Source organism: Lissotriton helveticus, chromosome 7 (genome assembly GCF_964261635.1).
Source record: "Lissotriton helveticus chromosome 7, aLisHel1.1, whole genome shotgun sequence".
Classification (NCBI taxonomy): Eukaryota; Metazoa; Chordata; class Amphibia; order Caudata; family Salamandridae; genus Lissotriton; species Lissotriton helveticus.
Genome location: NC_136068.1, coordinates 606,457,472 through 606,478,653, shown reverse-complemented (window position 1 = coordinate 606,478,653; position 21,182 = coordinate 606,457,472). Strand labels below are relative to the sequence as shown.

At 49.8% G+C, this 21,182-nt stretch overlaps 1 protein-coding gene across 2 annotated transcripts in view; it reads right to left on the bottom strand.

Annotated features, from left to right (window-relative positions):
• SNCB (synuclein beta) overlaps window positions 1-21,182 on the bottom strand; it is a 132,405-nt gene that overhangs the window by 94,989 nt on the left and 16,234 nt on the right. The window contains exon 2 of one of the 2 annotated variants that reach the window (XM_078652804.1): window positions 20,224-20,354. In XM_078652804.1, coding sequence (XP_078508930.1) covers window positions 20,224-20,344 — 121 coding nt within the window. In that variant the 5' untranslated portion in view covers window positions 20,345-20,354. Of the gene's footprint in view, window positions 1-20,223; window positions 20,358-21,182 lie in introns of both variants that reach the window. The other variant, XM_078652803.1, reaches the window with a different exon arrangement.

The window sequence follows — 21,182 nt, the reverse complement described above, 5'->3', positions numbered from 1 at the left end:
CTCAAAAATAAGAGTTCATGCAAGGTCTTTAGACGCCATCTTGTGATTTCCCCAGTAAAAAGATGTCACATAGACAGAGTCTGCCCCACCAGCCCAGATTTTACCATCTCATGCCAGGGATGCCCACCATAATCCCAGAGGTGCCGACATTTTGTCAAGGATTCCCACTATTATGTCAGGGCCACGCCTGTATCATTGTTGCACGCCACGATGCTGAGAACCCCCACACCATTTCAACCAGGGGCATTGTTATTCTAAGAGTGCCCACAGTTGTGTGATGGATGGCCACAATTAAGTCAGTATATTGACAATACGGAGAGTATTTCTGCCATTATGCCATGATTAGTCCCTGATGCTCAGAGTATGTCACAATTTATCATTATTATGTCAGTGCCACATTATGTCATAAATGTACTTAATTGTCCTGGAAATAATTCACTTATGTTGAGAGCATCAAGTGTATTTGGGGTTCCCTTTCACCAGAAACGGCTTACAGGAGGAGAAAATGTATTTCAGGAAGGGACACAAAGCCAGACACATACACAATACAGACATAAGTGCACACAAATACATACATGCACTCACCACACATATCATTTAAGGCAAACAAGACCATGACCTGTCTCCACTCTCTAGCCAGCCTTTGCTCCCCTTGGCAACCAGATTGCCAATTTATGACTCTCGCACACTTTCACTCTGTCTCTGGCAGTCTCTTAGTGATTAATTTGTAAAAAAAAATAAGTGCCAGGGCTCTCGTCAGGAGGCAGCTTGAAGCAGCCCATTTCCCCTGTTAGAAAGAACCAACTGCTAGCCATGAAAGCGGGGAGAGGATGTGGCGTAATGGTCAGAGATGCAGACTTTGGAGCTGGGGAACAAGGTGTAGCATTGCCATCTTCAATATGGGTAGCCCCACTGAATTACATACTCTGCACTTCAGGGAGCTACTTCAATGGTAAGGATGAGGTGCAAGTAGGTCAGACAGGAGCTGTTCTTAAGGGTTTCAACTCATTCCCTAGAGCTCTCACCCTACTAAATATTAAACAACATGGTAGGGCTCAGGGCAGAGCCTCTCTTACCCCAGCCAGACAACCAGCACTTTAACTGACCTCGCACGGCCAGCATTATAACCTGTTCCTGTCAGTCAGTGCTCTAAATAATCCCCACGGGCTCACAAATATGGTCCAGAGCAGTGCTTCAAACATGACTCCCTGCACTATGGAGAATCCCATGGGTGTCTTTAAGTATTATTATTAATAGTCAAGCGCAGGGCTGAGGCCTGAACATATTTGTAGAGTTCACACTTTATTTATTGCCTTCCACTTGTCTCCTCTTCTCTGTCATTGCTCTTCCATCAAACCTCTCTTAAGAACAAGACCGCCCCAGTAAATTTAAAGGAAGGGCGAGGGAGGAGGAAGAGAGAAAGAGTGAGAGAAAAAATAGGAGAGGAAGAGAGAGAAAAGAAGAGGAGAGGAGAGGGAAAGCTAAACTGAAAGAAGAGAGAGGGGGAGAAAATGAAAAAGAGAGAAGGAAGAAAATGGAAAAGATAGAATTCACTACTGACTACATAATCTCGTGTTTCATTTGCACATCCTTTGCTTCTGAATGTCACAGCCCACTCATGTGAAACAGGCTTTATCGTCTGGACTACGTGAGACCAAGAATGTGTTGATAACATGTAAGTTGGGTTACTGGATGTTTGCAGAGTGCAATGTGTTCACCAACTGCTTGGTCCCTTGCGAAACATTTCTCTATAAGGCCATGGTATGCTGTAATGTATGTGGTATAGATTCTGGAACCCCTCACTATACAATCCTAGCACCCCAACATGAGCAGGACAGAAAGAGCGCAAAATAAGTCGCAAGACATAGAGAAACACATACCCAGTCCAAACACAGCTTCATTATTCTTCCCTTACCGCAGTAAGTGAGTCATATGGCCCTAAGGGGAAACGGCCTTTACAACGAAGCCGTTTCCACGAAATCTTTAACCACGCATGCAGTACAACGCATGCGTGGTTACCACTAAAGCCTTTACCACGCATACCTTTACTACGAGGTTTGTAGTAAAGGCATATGTGGTAAAGGTAAAAAGTAAAAAATCGGGGGGCTTGGGGGGGTTTCCCCCCCAAATAGAAAAACTTACCAGAAGTCACGTCGGGATCTGCACTTAATCAGCGTCGTTTAAGAGAAATCGGAAAAAAAATTCCGTTTCCTCTTAACGACGTATGACGTCACCACGCAAGTAGTCGAGGGAAAGATTATGCGTGGTAAACGAATTCCGTTGTAACGCATGCGTGGTAAAGGCATGCGTTGCAACGGAATTCGTTGTAACGTCATACATTCGGCCCTAAGTTGCTATCAACTGTATTTACAATGATGAAGGCTCTGTGGACACAATAGGATGGAGAGAAACATATAGACCCTAAAACACTTATTCTTCATGAATCTTTCTACAAACTTCCAGGCACAGACTCGGAAGGAAAAACCATCCTGATAGTTGAATGTGGAGTTTCCCTGGTTGGGCTCATCTAATGTCCCCGTTTCTCAACGATTAAACCAAAGCAAAGATATGTTTGTTTTTGTATTTAACTGCGTATACGAAATTGAAACAGTACTGCTTTTTACGAGATTCAATCCAACTGATTTATAAACACCTTTTATAACTGATACTATTTTGAAGTCTTTTAATTGACCAATAATATACAAATTTACAATTTCACCACGTGGTATTTACCTTTTTTGGCACATGGTGAGTGAATAATTGCCTAGTGTTAGACCTGGCACCTTGGCGTGAGTTTCCCTTCCACTTTTTGCTGTTGTGCCTCAAATGTTTTGCTGGTGTCTGCTACTCAGGGCACTGCGCCACGGCCAACCCGTGCCGCAGTGCAAGTGCTCCCTACTGTAAAGTGTACCTGGGATTGATGTCCATGATTGGTTCATTGGATTTACTGTTAGTCCCTAGTAAAGTGCACCAGGAGTGCCAGGGCTTGTGAATGCCAACACTGCTAGTGGGCCTGCAGCGCTGGTTGCGCCACCCACAGAAGCAGCCTTAAAATGTGTCTAGGGTCTGCCATTGCAGAACCTACGTGCAGTCTGGTACTGTCATGCTGGCTGGGCAAGTGCACACACTTGCCAGCCCCTAAACCTTCCCTTAACTTTATATTAGTCACCCCTATGGTAGGCCTGAGGGCAGGGTGCATTGTAAGTGTAAGGTAGAACATGCCCTGATGTGTGTGGCATGTTCTAATAATGAATTACTGCCAAATTCGTTTTTCACTATTGTAAGGCTACCAGTTCCCTTCTAGGCCAGTTGGGCTGCTGGAATTATTACACTCTATAATCCCAGCAGGCTCAGGGAACATGATAGAAATTAATGTTTAGTATGCCTGAACTCAGAATAATAAAATACTTCTTTTAGTAAAGTTTATTTTAATATCCTGTGTTTGCAAATGCTACTTTTAGAAAGTTAGCATTTGCTGGCCTAACCATTTCAGCCCGCCTCTGCTTGGATGTGGATCTGACTGTCTGGTGTGTGTGAGTGACAGGGCTGGGAGTTGACAGGTAGTGATTAGCAGGATGACCCCTTAGTGGGTGGTGGGAGTTTCCCCTGAATGATGCATCAGGCTGTGCCCCTGCCTCCACAATGCTGGCTCCGCCCTCCTGGGGAGCGACTGATGACTCAGCCTGCACCTGGCCCAGGAAGGACCGAAGCCTGTCAACAAAGTGCTCAAGCTGCCCCTGCCTTCACAATGCCGGCTCCGCCCCCCTGGGGAGCGGCTGATGTGCCTGCCCTCACACTGAATGCAGAAGCCAGAAGTACCCACAACAAGTGCTCAGAGACTGGAGCAGTTATGCAGAGGCCCCCCTGGCTTGCTAGAACAAAAGAAACTGGGTATAAAAGAAGGAGCCCTGCTCCTTGTAAATTAGATCCTGTTTGTGCTACAAGAGAAACTCTGCCCGAAGAGAAGGACCTGGAAGGACTACAAGGAGGAGTGCTGACTCTGGCCTGTGTCTGGTGCCTTGCTGCCAAAGGAGAGGAAGAGAAAAGACTACAAGAGACTTTTGCTTTTTATTTTTACTTTGTGCCAAACTCTGCTGAAAAGATCTCCAAGGGCTTGCCTGTGAACTTGCCCCCTGACCAGCGCTCCAGGAACAGTGAGCGCTACCCCCTGACTAAGGCATCTGCTGTGTGTGCTGCTTATCGCTGCAGCGCTGATTGAGGAGGACGAGGGCATCTACCCCCCTGCACACCGTGACCGTGGGTTCAGCCAGCCGCCCTAGCAACGTGAGGCCCAGCCGCCGCTGGCCCGAGCACCGCGACGGCGCCTGCCTTTCGCCCCACGAGAACAAAGTAACGGAGGACCCGTCCGGTCCAAGCATCGAGGTCTACTGGGCTCAAGCGCCGTAGACTCCCCCGCAAAGACGGACTGCCGCCCTTCTGTCCTCCCCCGCTATCAGCGTCCTGCCCGACTGCCCCGCTGAAAGGGCATCACCGCGACCGGCACTTTGGCTGGGTACGTCCCGCACTTGGGGACCGTACTGCCACTGCGCCACACCCAGCCGCCGCCGTCAGGACTGAAGAGAAGACTGAGTGAAGGACCTGTGACCCCATCGAGCACCGCCGCCCCCGGGTGACCCGTGATCTGCTGCCTCGAGCCGCAGCTCGCCTCGCCCGTCAAGGAAGCAACGCGACGTGGGACAGCTTCCCCCTGCAGCCGTCCTCTTCGAAGATCACCACAAGAAGTTCAAGGTACTGTCTTTTGCCCTTCGCGGTGCGAGCGTCCTGCAACCCGAGCTCGCACCGCGCTGACTGATCTCCGGCACCCCGGGAGCCTCGCAGCTGCTGTCTGCTGGCAGCGCGAGCCGCCCTTGAATCAGAGGCTCGCTCTGCTCTTGGCCCCCGAGGCCCCGCCTGACGCTTCCTGTGGCCCGCGGCATCCTCTCCCCGAGTCGAGCCCCCGAAGGGTGACTCCTTCCTAGAGCGGAGACCGCGGGAAGCGCTCTAAGACACTTGAACCTTCTTAAAGCTGGGCGGAAGGCCCAAAAGAGTGCGTTTATTTAAGAACTGTGACTACTGATAAAGATAACTGGAACATGCCTACAAGAAAGTAACCAAGACTGTATTACAAGCCTGCTTAAAACTTATATAAAAGATATATATTTTTACAAATACAGTTTGGTGTCATTGTGTGGTGGGTTGGTGGTGATGGTGTAATGTTGCAAATGTTTAACCCTATATGCCCCAGAGATTAGCCTAAGACTGCTTAAGCCACACTACCTAGAGGGTAAGCAGAGGTTGTCTTGAAGGTAACCCTCAGCCCTGACGGGGAAGAGAGAGTCCCTGCTTGTCGCCAGTGCTGCACTGCGCCAACTAGAGACTCCCCCTTCCTACATTGGACGCAGCGGTGAGGATTCACGAATTTACATTTGCAGTGTTTTACCTTAGCTACTGACCATTGCATAGTGATTACAGTCCAGTATCTTAGCCACAGACTTTTTGATTTTTAATTTTGCTAAAGAAGAAGATCCCTAGTGTTGCAAGCATGCCTGGCACAAACAGCATTGATGGAGGAGAGTCCATAGCCTCTGGTGCGCAGGAGCTAGAATGGGATGCATCAAAGCTGGATGACTACACAAAGAAGCAACTGAGTTTTTTTTGCAGGAAACTCAAGGTTCCACACGCAGGGTGCAAAAACAAACCTGAGTTCTACAAAGCCCTGAAGGCCTGGATGGAATCTAGGAAGGCACCTGAGGATCAGGGTGCACCCGTGGATCCTGTGAGTCTGGAAAAACCAGACAGCGTCATTAGCTTTGGCAGAGGCCTGTCGCCAGAGGAGCTGGCAGACAGACAGGCAACCAGGGATCATGAGATAAAGCTGGCAGAATTGAATTTAAAGGGCCAAATGGAGCTTGAAAGCAAAAGAATGGCTCTGGAAGAGCGAAAACTCCAATTGGAGTATGATGTGAAAATGAGGGAGATGAGTCTAAAAGAGAAAACCTTGGATCATCCTCCCTCTGGTGGCAGCGCAACGCCGGTGCAGGTAGAGTCAAGAGTGCACATCCCCAAAGATGTAGTTAAAGAGTTCTTTAAGGGGGATGACATAGGACAGTGGTTTAGGGCATATGAGGTAGCCATGTTTTCCCACCGGGTCCCTGAGAAGGATTGGGGAGCGGGGTTATGGGGAAGGTTCCTTAGCGAAGGGCGGGACACCCTGCTAGATTTGCCCACTGAAGACCAGAGATCCTATCCCCATATGAAAGAAGCTTTAATGACCAGGTATGGGCTTACCCCTGAAATGTATAGGCAGAAGTTTAGGGGGTGTAATAAGCGGCCTGGGAATACGTATGTGGAGTTTGTGACTTTTTTTTGCAGAGCACTGGATGGTTGGGTGAAGGGTAACAAGGTGAATGATTTTCAAGGTCTCTTTGATTTAATTGCATGGGAGCACTTGTCTGATCAATGTTTTCCTGAGTTACGCCAGCACCTGATTGATAGCAAGTTGTCCAACCCGAGGAAGCTTGCTGAGGAGGCGGACCGCTGGCTCAGCACCAGGGTCCACAAGGGTCCAGTGGGAGACTCCGCCAAGGGTGGGCAGGATCCCCAGCAGAAGAGTGGGGGGGACAAGGGAAAACAGAAAGGGTTCCAAAAAGGCCCCCAAAGTAATCCCCAAGGGGACCAGCAGAAAGGTTCTCAGCCTCCCCCACCCCCAAAGCAGAATGGGGCCCCGACAGGTAGACCTGTTCCAAAGGGGCCCTTCAATTGTTACAAATGTGGTGACCCGGGGCACATAGCCAGTGACCCCAAGTGTCGCCTGTTTGGAAAACCAGCACCCACTGGTGCTCCGCCCCGACAAGTGACCAGTGTTCACTTAGGAGAAGAAGTGATGGTCCCGGGGGATGGAGATCCTGTTCAGATGACCCTAGTCTCACTAGGAGACAGTGAGATGGTCCCTACAAACTACCTGCCCTCTAACACTAAAAAATATGGGCAGGTGGTTACCATCAATGGTAAGAAAGCTGAGGCTCTTAGAGACACAGGAGCCAGTGTGACTGCAGTGAGGCATCACCTGGTGTCTCAAGAGCAGGTTGTACCCCATGCCTATTGTAGGGTTGTCAATGCTGACAACTCTGAGAGCCAATGTCCAATGGCTCAAGTTCCCTTCGAGTGGGGGGGGGGTCTCTGGTACTCTGCAGGTCTGTGTGAGGAAAGCCATGCCTGTTGACTGTTTGCTAGGGAACGACTTGGAGGACTCCCCTTGGGAAAAGGTGGAGAAAACGACTCACCTGAAGATGGTGGGTCTACCTGACTGGGCGTGCGTGACCACCCGGTCAATGGCAGCCAGTAGGGGTGATCAAGAGGTCCTGGGGCCTGAAGGAGAGGCCCAGGAACCGGCCTCAGGGAGAAGGCGCAGGGTGCGCGGGAAACCGGCCCCTGAAGTTCCCACGGTCCAGGAGGAAGCAGACCTTGAGGGGGATGCCCTGGAGCCTACTGGGGAACAGATTGCCGAACTGGGGGACCTGCCTAAGCTGACCCATTGGCAGCAAGAAGGAGGCCCCTCCAGGGAGGAATTCTGCAGGGAGCAGAAAGAATGCCCTTCTCTCGTGGGTATGCGGCAGCAGGCTGCAGACCAGGCCAATGGTGTTCAGGCCAAAACACATTATGTGTACTGGGAGAATGACCTCCTGTATTCAGAGCCTAAGGCTGCTGAACCTGGGTCAGCCCGTGTGCTGGTGGTACCCCAGAAGTTCAGAGCCTTCCTACTGGGACTGGCTCATGATGTGCCTTTAGCAGGACATTTGGGGATGGACAAGACCTATGACAGGCTTGTCACCCACTTCTACTGGCCCCAAATGCACAAGAGCTCAGATGCTCATTGTAGGACCTGTCCAAATTGCCAGGCAAGTGGGAAGAGCGGAGGGAAGAACAAGGCTCCCCTCCAACCCTTCCCTGTGGTCAGTACTCCATTCCAACGAGTGGGTATTGACATTGTTGGGCCTCTGGACCCCAAGACAGCCATGGGCAACAGGTTCATCCTGGTCTTGGTGGATCATGCCACCCGGTACCCTGAAGCCATCCCTCTGAGGACAGTGACGGCCCCCGTGGTGGGGCGTGCACTGATGGGAATTTTCTCCAGAGTGGGGTTCCCTCTAGAGGTGGTGAGCGACAGGGGGACCAACTTCATCTCCAAGTATATGAAGTCCCTTTGGCAAGAGTGTGGTGTAACCTACAAATTCACCACCCCTTACCATCCCCAAGGAAATGGGTTGGTTGAAAGATTCAACCGAACCCTGAAGGGCATGATCATGGGCCTGGAAGGTCCAATGAGGCGTAAGTGGGACGTCCTCTTACCATGCCTGCTCTTTGCATACCGCGAGGTGCCACAGAAGTCTCTAGGGTTCAGCCCCTTTGAGCTGCTGTATGGTCACCCCGTGAGAGGACCACTGAGTTTGGTAAAGGAAGGCTGGGAGCAATCTCCCAGGAAACCTCCCCAGAATGTATATAGCTACATGCTGGCCTTCAGAAACCAAACCAGGCGCTTCAGACAACTTGCTGAGGCAAATCTGGAAGCTAGCCACGATGAGATGAAGCGGTGGTACGACCAGAATGCCACTCTGGTAGAGCTTCAGCCTGGTCAAGAGGTGTATGTCTTGGCCCCAGTGGAACCCTGTGCACTTCAGGATAAGTGGACAGGGCCATTTGAGGTTGTGGAGCGCAAGAGCTCAGTGACATACTTGGTGGACATGAAGACGCCCAGGAATCCTTTACGGGTCCTACATGTCAACCGCCTCAAGCCCCACTTGAAACGGTCCGAAGTGGGCATGCTGTTGGCCACTGATGATGGAATGGAAGAGGAGTCTGAGCCTCTTCCTGACCTCTTAGTGGCCTGTGAGAAAGATGGGTCAGTGGATGGAGTTAACCTCTCACCCACCCTGACCCCTGAGCAACAGGAAGACTGCCGCCAATTGCTGGGGCAGTTTCCAGATCTGTTCTCCCTGGTTCCTAGTGTCACAGATTGGTGCGTCCATGATGTGGACACAGGAGACAGCTTACCTGTGAAGCATAAGGCTTACAGGGTAACTGACAGGGTCAGGGCCTGCATCAAGGAGGAGGTCTCCAAGATGCTTGCTCTTAGGGTGGTTGAGTCTTCCAGCAGTCCTTGGTCCAGCCCCGTGGTCTTGGTCCCAAAGGCTGCTGCGCCGGGAGCCACACCTGAACTCCGGTTCTGTGTGGACTACAGAGGACTCAATTCAGTCACCAAGACTGACGCGCACCCTATCCCCAGAGCTGATGAGCTCATTGATCGGCTAGGGGCTGCCCGGTTCCTCAGCACGTTTGATTTAACGTCTGGGTACTGGCAGATCGCCTTGACCGATGGGGCAAAGGAGAGGTCCGCATTCTCCACACCAGATGGGCATTTCCAGTTCCGGGTTATGCCATTTGGGATGAAGAATGCCCCTGCCACCTTTCAGAGGTTGGTCAACCAGGTGTTGGTTGGGCTGGATGAGTTCAGTGCCGCCTACCTGGATGACATCGCAGTGTTCAGTGGTACCTGGCCAGAACACCTGCGGCACCTCTGGGAAGTGTTGATGGCGCTGCGCAAGGCAGGCCTCACAATCAAGGCAAGCAAGTGCCAGATTGGGCAGGGTTCAGTGGTGTACTTGGGACACCAAGTGGCGAGTGGCAAGGTGGCACCCTTGCAACCCAAAATTGAGACCATCCTGGCTTGGGAACCCCCCAAGACCCAGACTGCAGTGAGAGCCTTCCTGGGGCTCACTGGGTATTACAGGAGGTTTGTCAAGGGCTATGGCACTATTGTGACCCCCTTGACAGAGCTGACTTCTAAGAAGCAGCCCAGGAATGTGATTTGGACTGACACCTGTCAGAAGGCTTTTGACACCCTGAAGACTGCCATGTGCACGGCGCCCGTGCTCCTGGCTCCTGATTTCTCCAAGGAATTCATAGTGCAAACAGACGCTTCAGAGCATGGTGTAGGGGCTGTTCTCTCACAGATGACTGAGGAGGGCTGGGACCAACCCGTAGCCTTCATCAGTAGGAGGTTACTTCCACGGGAAAGTAGGTGGAGTGCAATAGAGCGAGAAGCATTTGCTGTGGTCTGGGCACTGAAGAAGCTAAGACCCTACTTGTTTGGGTCTCACTTCCGGGTTCAGACGGACCACAGGCCCCTCAGATGGTTGATGCAAATGAGGGGTGAGAACCCAAAACTGTTGAGGTGGTCCATCTCCCTACAGGGTATGGACTTCACGGTGGAACACCGCCCTGGCACAGATCACGCCAACGCTGATGGTCTGTCCAGATTTTTCCGCCTTAGTGATGAGGAACTCCCTGGGGAAGGGTAGTTCCCCCCACATTTCAGCTGGAGGGGACACGTGTTAGACCTGGCACCTTGGCGTGAGTTTCCCTTCCACTTTTTGCTGTTGTGCCTCAAATGTTTTGCTGGTGTCTGCTACTCAGGGCACTGCGCCACGGCCAACCCGTGCCGCAGTGCAAGTGCTCCCTACTGTAAAGTGTACCTGGGATTGATGTCCATGATTGGTTCATTGGATTTACTGTTAGTCCCTAGTAAAGTGCACCAGGAGTGCCAGGGCTTGTGAATGCCAACACTGCTAGTGGGCCTGCAGTGCTGGTTGCGCCACCCACAGAAGCAGCCTTAAAATGTGTCTAGGGTCTGCCATTGCAGAACCTACGTGCAGTCTGGTACTGTCATGCTGGCTGGGCAAGTGCACACACTTGCCAGCCCCTAAACCTTCCCTTAACTTCATATTAGTCACCCCTATGGTAGGCCTGAGGGCAGGGTGCATTGTAAGTGTAAGGTAGAACATGCCCTGATGTGTGTGGCATGTTCTAATAGTGAGTTACTGCCAAATTCGTTTTTCACTATTGTAAGGCTACCAGTTCCCTTCTAGGCCAGTTGGGCTGCTGGAATTATTACACTCTATAATCCCAGCAGGCTCAGGGAACATGATAGAAATTAATGTTTAGTATGCCTGAACTCAGAATAATAAAATACTTCTTTTAGTAAAGTTTATTTTAATATCCTGTGTTTGCAAATGCTACTTTTAGAAAGTTAGCATTTGCTGGCCTAACCATTTCAGCCCGCCTCTGCTTGGATGTGGATCTGACTGTCTGGTGTGTGTGAGTGACAGGGCTGGGAGTTGACAGGTAGTGATTAGCAGGATGACCCCTTAGTGGGTGGTGGGAGTTTCCCCTGAATGATGCATCAGGCTGTGCCCCTGCCTCCACAATGCTGGCTCCGCCCTCCTGGGGAGCGACTGATGACTCAGCCTGCACCTGGCCCAGGAAGGACCGAAGCCTGTCAACAAAGTGCTCAAGCTGCCCCTGCCTTCACAATGCCGGCTCCGCCCCCCTGGGGAGCGGCTGATGTGCCTGCCCTCACACTGAATGCAGAAGCCAGAAGTACCCACAACAAGTGCTCAGAGACTGGAGCAGTTATGCAGAGGCCCCCCTGGCTTGCTAGAACAAAAGAAACTGGGTATAAAAGAAGGAGCCCTGCTCCTTGTAAATTAGATCCTGTTTGTGCTACAAGAGAAACTCTGCCCGAAGAGAAGGACCTGGAAGGACTACAAGGAGGAGTGCTGACTCTGGCCTGTGTCTGGTGCCTTGCTGCCAAAGGAGAGGAAGAGAAAAGACTACAAGAGACTTTTGCTTTTTATTTTTACTTTGTGCCAAACTCTGCTGAAAAGATCTCCAAGGGCTTGCCTGTGAACTTGCCCCCTGACCAGCGCTCCAGGAACAGTGAGCGCTACCCCCTGACTAAGGCATCTGCTGTGTGTGCTGCTTATCGCTGCAGCGCTGATTGAGGAGGACGAGGGCATCTACCCCCCTGCACACCGTGACCGTGGGTTCAGCCAGCCGCCCTAGCAACGTGAGGCCCAGCCGCCGCTGGCCCGAGCACCGCGACGGCGTCTGCCTTTCGCCCCACGAGAACAAAGTAACGGAGGACCCGTCCGGTCCAAGCATCGAGGTCTACTGGGCTCAAGCGCCGTAGACTCCCCCGCAAAGACGGACTGCCGCCCTTCTGTCCTCCCCCGCTATCAGCGTCCTGCCCGACTGCCCCGCTGAAAGGGCATCACCGCGACCGGCACTTTGGCTGGGTACGTCCCGCACTTGGGGACCGTACTGCCACTGCGCCACACCCAGCCGCCGCCGTCAGGACTGAAGAGAAGACTGTGTGAAGGACCTGTGACCCTATCGAGCACCGCCGCCCCCGGGTGACCCGTGATCTGCTGCCTCGAGCCGCAGCTCGCCTCGCCCGTCAAGGAAGCAACGCGACGTGGGACAGCTTCCCCCTGCAGCCGTCCTCTTCGAAGATCACCACAAGAAGTTCAAGGTACTGTCTTTTGCCCTTCGCGGTGCGAGCGTCCTGCAACCCGAGCTCGCACCGCGCTGACTGATCTCCGGCACCCCGGGAGCCTCGCAGCTGCTGTCTGCTGGCAGCGCGAGCCGCCCTTGAATCAGAGGCTCGCTCTGCTCTTGGCCCCCGAGGCCCCGCCTGACACTTCCTGTGGCCCGCGGCATCCTCTCCCCGAGTCGAGCCCCCGAAGGGTGACTCCTTCCTAGAGCGGAGACCGCGGGAAGCGCTCTAAGACACTTGAACCTTCTTAAAGCTGGGCGGAAGGCCCAAAAGAGTGCGTTTATTTAAGAACTGTGACTACTGATAAAGATAACTGGAACATGCCTACAAGAAAGTAACCAAGACTGTATTTACAAGCCTGCTTGAAACTTATATAAAAGATATGTATTTTTACAAATACAGTTTGGTGTCATTGTGTGGTGGGTTGGTGGTGATGGTGTAATGTTGCAAATGTTTAACCCTATATGCCCCAGAGATTAGCCTAAGACTGCTTAAGCCACACTACCTAGAGGGTAAGCAGAGGTTGTCTTGAAGGTAACCCTCAGCCCTGACGGGGAAGAGAGAGTCCCTGCTTGTCGCCAGTGCTGCACTGCGCCAACTAGAGACTCCCCCTTCCTACACCTAGAATCAGATGATTTTCAGTCAAGTGCTGATGTCAGAACTCAGGTTCCCCGTTGGTTGTTCAGGCACTAGACCACACCCCCTGCCACTACTGAAACTATCACAAAAGCCTAAAGGAGAGCTTCAGCCCTGCTCTACCACATACACTGGTGACCCTGGACTCAGTCCTACACACACAGTCAGCTCTACTAATGCATCCCTGTCCTGACCTTTGCTTCACTCTTACTGGGATACACACAGCAATCTTAATACACAACCTCAAACTTTACCTTCAGCGCCTATGGTGTTTAGGAGTGACAGCCACACTCATCTCGGGGACTGCACCTACATACCATTACACGACCCCCCGGGTTATTATAGTACTGAAAGTCAAAAGCACCTCTACAAATATACCTCATACCTAACCAGCAGCACCAGGCCAGATTGGATAAACAGAAGCAGCCCTGGCAAAAAGGCTCAAACACTTCATCTCCTTGCGCAGTCTCTTTCTTTTCATTGATTCATTCTGTCTCTCTCCTTCTCCCCACTCTGTCTCTTCTCCCTCTCTCGTCGCTTTTTTTCAACTCTCTACCTTCCCTCGCAATCCCTCTCAGTCTCGATGTCTCCTTATGCCGGCCGCAATTAACAACGGGGAGTTGGGGAAAGTGACAGAGGTGCCAGCAGCGTACCAGGTCTTCCAAAACTGGTCACTAAGGGCTCCAGTCCCCAAGGGAAATACCCAGAGGAATAAAAGCCCTGTGCAGTGCAGTGCTTAATTTGAGCCCGTGGTTTCCGGTGCTCAGCACTGGCACTTAATCACCAATACCGGTGCTTTTTATGAGCACCAGTTAAGGGCACATTCATTTACGGGGAGATTCCGTGATTTGCCCAGAATCACAGGATGTTGAGCGATGCCGAGTCTCGAACATAGTTTCCCAGCTCCAAAGTCGGCAGCACAGGCCATTACGCCAAATCCTCTCCCCACTTTCATGGCTAGTAGTTGGTTCTGTTTTGGGATGCGTTAACAGGAGAAACGGGCTGGTGCAAGCTGCCTGCTGATGAGAGCCCCGGCACTCATGCCGTTTTACAAATTAACCACTGGTGCGGCGCCCCTCAATACACCAATACAGAGACCTAACGTTGTTCGGCAAATCCGCACCAATCCTAACATGCAGCACCTTCCACAACTCCAGTGCAGAGGCTCACTAAAAGCTCTGCATTAAGCACCTGCATCCTGCCCTGTAGCACACACACACCACTCCAGTACTGAGACCCCCACCAAACTCTGCAAGCACCTCAAGCCTTATCTGCAGCAACCTATACACTCCAAGACTGACATTTATTCAGAGCTCTGGTAACACACCTCAATCTTAACCTGCAGTACTCCTCACGGGGCCAGGACAGAGGCTTACTCAGAGCCCTGTGGAGACACCTTGATCCTGCCCTGTGCCTCTCAGTACTATTCCTTTAGTGCAGAGATGCTTTTAGGCATGGGCAAAGTGGGCAATTTGCCAGGCCACCCACCTTCCATAGGCCCCCTTGGGAAAGTACATTTTCTCCCTCTAATTCACCTATGCCTATTTCTATATCTGAACCTCTAGTCTTCTCCCTGCCTACCTCTACCTCTGTCTTTCTTTGCCCATCAGCATCTTAAGAATGTGTGGGGTCCCAGGAAGGATATATTTTTCAACTGTTTTTGTGCTACAATTAGCACAAATCTGGGTGAAAAAAATGTAAAGTTGTTATGAACAGGGGGTCCTAATATATATCTTTCCCAGGGCTCCAAATTTCCTTAAGATGACACTGCTGTAGGGGTGCCACACACCGAGTTTCAGGCCTCCGCAATATTAACCTTCAGCACCCCTCTTATTTAATATTGAGACACATAGTTGATACTGCGTTGAAATTAGCACCAGGAACCCAGCATCCGCTGGGTTAGTGAGAAAAGAGGACAAAGGACTTGTTTAATCGACAGGCAAATGGGGCCTGCTAGCATGAAATACTTGTGAGAAAAGCAGTGTGACATAAGACTAATTTATATAAAACTATCAATTGCTTTTACAAATCTGTTTCCATTGCCTCAAAAAAAGGATCCTGTCCACCTGAAAAATGTACTCGAAAGTACAAAACCTGTATTAGCATTTGTTAAAGTGACTGTACATTTGTGTAATTTCAACGTTGTAGCTCCTGTTAGAATATTTGTATACATTCAAGCACTAGAAGTGTTTTGCAGGAATCATAAGTAATGCTTTGATAACTCAAAAATAATAAAAAAATATATATCTTTTGTTATGTGTATTTGTAAAGTGCTCTATCGCCCGTGAGGGCATCATGGCGCCGAAAGATTTAAGATTTCTTCTAAACCTAGCAAGGTAAGAGGGGGCTTCTCTGAGGAGTTTAAATTGAAATGGTAAGGAAGCATAAATTCAAATGTAAAATTTCTGCCCTTTGTTTCAGAAAGACTGACATTCATTTTGCATTTTTAAAATGCTCATGAATCCACACACACCAGCAAACTGCCCGTGAATCAGTGAGAAGGAGGGGGCATTTTGCAACACTCCACAAACCGATCTATGTCAAGTATAAGATGTTTGTGGTTAGTCTGGACTTTCAGCTGCAGGACAGGGAGTTTGCACTTTTGTGTGTGATTGCACTACAATCACATAGGTACAGGAAAGAAGACGTCTGTTCTTTATTTTTTTATTTTGGAGCTAGATATAGCACGAACTCGACCCGAAAGAAACAGAGCACTTTACATGAGCACCAGTTGCCTTACAGGCGGACACATTCATTTTGTTAGGCATGAGAAGATTAAGTGATTTGCCCAGAATCACAAGACGTTGAGTGTCCCTGCCAAAACTCAAACCCGGCTCCCCAGCTTCGAGGTCCATCACTCTAGCTGTTAGGCCACATCCTCTCCTGACATGGAGTAACAGGACAGTGACCTGCTGCTTTGTTTGTCCATCTGACTTGAGGAATAGCAAGGGTCATCAAAGTAACTGAGAAGGTTCAGTCCAGACTGCTTAGATCGTCTCAAAGAGACCTAAAGTAATCCAAAGTCAATAGTTTAGCAATGGCGGCTCAGGTACTGGTAATCAGCAGACCTGTGGCACAGGGTGTGTCTTGGCACTGGAGTCTAACAAGCTACCGGATACAATGAAGGGGATAACGTGATATGGATTCAAGAGTATAATTTGATGTCAAAGTTCACCAAAGTTAGTCCTACACCCATTAGGTGGTCTCAGCTGAGCCTTAAACTGGTCCTTGGGTGAGAGACAGCTCCGGTTGCAGCAGACCAGTGTCTCTTCTCCTGCAGCTCTAGCAGCTTCGGGTACTGATGCATATCCTTCAGTCTTAGCCCAACTCACGAGAGGTTGGTGGCTGAGCCCCAGTCCTTCCACCGCTACCTCAAACTGGCAGTAGAATCATCATTATCATCATCATCGTCTCATTTATGTAGTGCATATTACCCAAGGCTCTCTTGGTGCTACCTAGGGACTCCTGGCAGAATCTCCCAGTGGAACCTAAATATGGATAGAGCACTGTTCTGGTGAGCTAGTACTTACTCTGACACTAAGACGCAGGCAAGAATCCAGGGCTCGAATAGTCCTTTTCTCAATTTTAAATTCTATGTTGTCAACCAACCAGAGCAAAGGCTCTTAAACTGGCTTTTTCTGGGGTCATCCTACTGTAGGAGGTGGGGAAAGATGGGTGAAGATAGCCATCCATTCATATTCCAGCCCACAGATGCAGGGAATAATAAGAATAAGGGTCCCCGAGATACAGCCATCTTGTGCTGCAGTCCGCGAATAGAGCAGAAGCTGGAATGTTCTGCTGCCATCAGCAGATAGTGAGGAATGACCATTGTCTGCTGCAGTCACTAGATGGTTAAGAAATGCATGCATGCACAATACATATAACACACATTAACCCTTAAGTTGGGGGATTGAGTGAACCCCTTTATGAGTGACTGATCAGACTTTCAGGGTGTTTCCTAAACCGAGCTGCAGATAAAAAGGCCTGTACTCCACTCTAATAACTACTGCAGTCAAATTTCGTGTACCCATAGTCAGGTAAAGAATGATAACTTCTTTGACTGTGTTTGGGCTCTTTGGTGTACCTCCATCCTGCTAGGGAGAAACAGAAATAAATGAAGCATAGTATTCAGTGGTCTTCTAATGCCGAGGCAATGAGAAACACACAGGTGGTATCTGTCAGTACAGGGATTCTGCAGTACTGACAGATACCACGAAGAAACCAGCAGGGTAACCACTAGGATCCTGTTGAGTTGACCAGAGAGCGAGACGGAATTGACCCGTATATACCAGGGAGACTCTGTGCTCAGATTTATCACATTACAGGTTCTGCCAAACCCTCTAAACAATGGTCAAATATTCTTGAACTATCCCTTCAGGAGGTGAATGGTGACATATAATTGTAAAAAAAACTGCAAAATACCCGCAAAAGCTTAAATAGGAAAGAAAATCGATTGAATCCTAGTTTATCGTTGCAATATATACAAGATACAGATTTGGACATTAATAGACCAGCTGCCAGTCTCGCTAGGGGAGATTCAACTAATTCCCTATCACGACAGATATACAGAAAGTCTTGATAAAGGTGGTTTTCATCTGTTTATTCCACCGAAAGACGTCGACGCCATCCCTGGTACAATTCAAGACTCCAGCATCGATGGTTGATTCACAGACTCGATAGTAACATAAGATCGACGAAACCATAAAGGAGTTCGAATGTACAAACTGTATTCAACAATTTTATGTTTTACACTTCTGTCTTGCTTTTCAATTATGCAGGTCATAATTGATTGTGATGTATCCATGTTTTTTTATTAGCTGATTAGATTAGCTAGTTAGAATAATTGGTTTTAATTTAAATGTTATGTTATGTCTTTGCATTTATAATAAATGACGTTTTAACTGCTATATGTTTGTGTTATATGTTAGAATCATTTTCTCAGAATTGTGCATTGATATAATCCTGCTTGTAACTCACCTCAAGGGAATCTCTCCATACTTCATATTTAAAACTATGCCATAAATAAAAAATAGTATACCTGATTATTATCCTTCACTGTGCTACAGTGAAAAGTATACACCATAAATAATGCGCATCATGTCCCCGTCTTCTAGCATCACATAAGCCACCAGGTAGACGGGAGAATGGACCTGGCCCTATTGAGCGCTGCAGATGGGTCCAACATACGAGCGTGAGAGCAGCGCCAGGATTGATTTAAGAGGCCTGGTCTGCAGCTCAAACAGTGCATGGGAGCCTGTGCTGTTGCTCCAGCTCAGCTGTGCAACACAGCTATGTTGGAGAAATAGAAGTCCGCATGTCAGTTTGGCCGGCCTAAGACGGCCAGTCAAACTAGTCAAACTGACATGAGTTAATGCATGATCGAGTGAGCATCCATAACTCCTCCCGCTGCCGTGGTCCGGCCGGCCCCCACTGGCGGCTGCCACCAAGTAGCACGGGTGAGGAGGGGGAATGAAAAATAATTTTAAAATGACTTACCTTGCTGCCGGACCGCTGCCTCACCTCGCATCATCCTCTTCTGTTCCTAATTGAAGCAGGAAGCACAAACAAGCTCCCCTCGTCAATCACAACAATATGTCTGAGCTTTGATCTTTCTTCCTCCTCTGACTCCCTTCCCAAATTTGGCTCTACTTTGGTTTTTATATCTGAATGGATGAGTTTCAATCATTTGAAACTCAACCCGGACAAGACGGAGCTGGTTTTCACGGGCGGCTCCTCCAACCCCTGGTCTTCCTCTTTTTGGCCCCTCACCTTTGGTCCTCCACCTGTACCTGTTGCTTCTGTTCGCACCTTGGGTATTAGGGTTAGTCAGGATCTTTCTATGCATGCACAAATCAGTTCTGTCATTTCTTCTTGCTTTCTGTCTCTTCGTCTTATTCGAAAAATTTCCCGTTTCTTTTCTTCTGATGCCCTCAAAATTATTATTATGGCCTTTATCACTTCCCGTCTTGATTATGGAAATGGCCTGTACGTGGGCGTCCCAGCCTACGAAATTCGTCGCTTACAGGCAATTCAAAATCAGGCTGCCCGTCTCATTCTCCATCTTCCTAAAACCTCTCACATCACTCCGGCACTTAAGTCCCTCCACTGGCTCCCTGTCCTCCAGAGATCCCTCTTCAAATTGGGCTGCCTAGTTTTCAGAGCTCAGGCCCGCTCTGCTCCTTTGTTTATCAGTTCCCTCATTCCTTATCACGCCCCTACCCGCACTCTCCGCTCCTCCACTCTCTCCCTTCTTCATGTCCCCCGCTTTCGCAAGACCAGAACAGGTGGTACCAGATTTTCTGTTTTGGCCCCCCGTTTCTGGAACTGCCTCCCCCTGTCCATACGCTCTATTCCCATCTATTCCCATTTCCGTAAAGCTTTAAAAACCTTCTTGTTCTCTCAGGCGTTCTCCTGTCAAATCCCATGGGCCTCCTCTGTGACTTGTGGTTTTAGTCCCCAGCAAGCCGCTTGGCCACAGTGCGCTTTATTAAATATTTTTTTCATTCATTCATTCAATGTTGTTCGGCGGTCAGGTAGTGGGAGCCTGTGCATGTCCCCCATCAGGTTGTGTCCACCTGGTGGGGAACATGCAAAGTGGGCATGACTGTTTGGCCAGCCCAAGATGGCCGGCAAAACAGTCATACACACTTAAGTGCCCACGACTCCTCCCCTTGCTGGCTGTGACACAGCCAAGTCCTGGCTCACAAAGCGGAAAAATACAATGATAATAAAATTGTGTTATTATCATTTTAATTTTCCTTTATCCACTGCTCAAAATGCAGTGGGGACGATGCTTCTCCGTCTTATCGGAGAAGCCACCGGTGCTGGCCCCACCCTACACTGGCATCGGCTCAGTCAGTCACAGAAAAGTAAAATGATGTTATTGTTTTATTATCATTTTATTTTTCTGTGACTGAATTTGACCAGTGGGGTGACACTCCTCCGCCATTACAAAGGAGCCGCCCCATAATCATTATACTGACAGCAACAGTAACAATGATAGTAACAAATAATAATATTCGTAGTAGCAGTAGCAATAATTAAAAAATGACAAAACAACATGAATTGCAAATCACGAATATTGATGTATGTATAGACAATGATATCCTACTACCACTACTACGAATAATAGTAGCAGTAATAATAATAATAATAATAATACTGCATGTGAGGGTGAGGTCTGGTTTGCTTACCCACATACATCACGCCCTCCTTGGTCTTCTCAGCGGCGTCGGCGACCCCCTGCTTCGTCTTCTCGGCGGCGGCCACCACCCCCTCCTTGGCTTTGGACAAGCCCTTCATGAACACGTCCATGGCGAGGAGCCTGCTGAAGGGAGCAGAGACGGGGGGGTTAAAAGATGCCAGCACGCGCGCACGCCTCCACGTCGTTCATAAAACCAGGCCCTGCCTTCACCAGAGCTCCCGTAACCATTTCCGCTCTCCCCAGCCCGCCGAGGGCGGAGTCTCCGAAAGGAGGTCAGTCCGTGCCCACCACTCCGACGGCAGCAACACCAGCTCGGGCACCCTTGGCATCAGAGGACGGGCGCTGACCTCCTTTCATGGAGGGGGCGGGGCAGGGCAGGGTATTCCCCCCCCCCCCCCCCCCAGCAGAGCATGAGCACAACCATTGAAGCTGCAGAATTATATCAACAAAAGAGCATCGGCCGGCCTCGCGCAGAGGCAAAGGCTCGCGCAGGCCTTGCGCAGCGGGGGAAGGACCGCGCGTGCATGATTGGGCAAGGGGGCAAGACGAGACATGTGATGTGTCTTCTGCCTGGGGGGGGGGAGATGGATGAAGGGCACCAGATAAAATGCACTCTGGTATTGGGAGGGTGTGTCCAGGAGCCAGGCAGCACCAGGTGAGATAGGTCTGTGTCCAAGTGTCCAAGTGTTTATCGTCTGGCAGTGGTCAGCGTAAGTCGAGAGAGGGTAAAGTGAGAGGTCAGATATTGCAATTGCATTTATACAGCGCTTACCGCTCCTGACTGGGCTTTGTGGCATTTTATGGCATTTTATGGCCGACAGCAGGCTGCTTCGAAACCCAAGGTTAGTGGTTAGTCTAGTGTTAGTGGGGTCATTCCTAGATATGTAGCTCTAATACCCCCAGGGGCCGTTGAAGGACAGGTGTGGAGCCACCACATGAGATATGGTT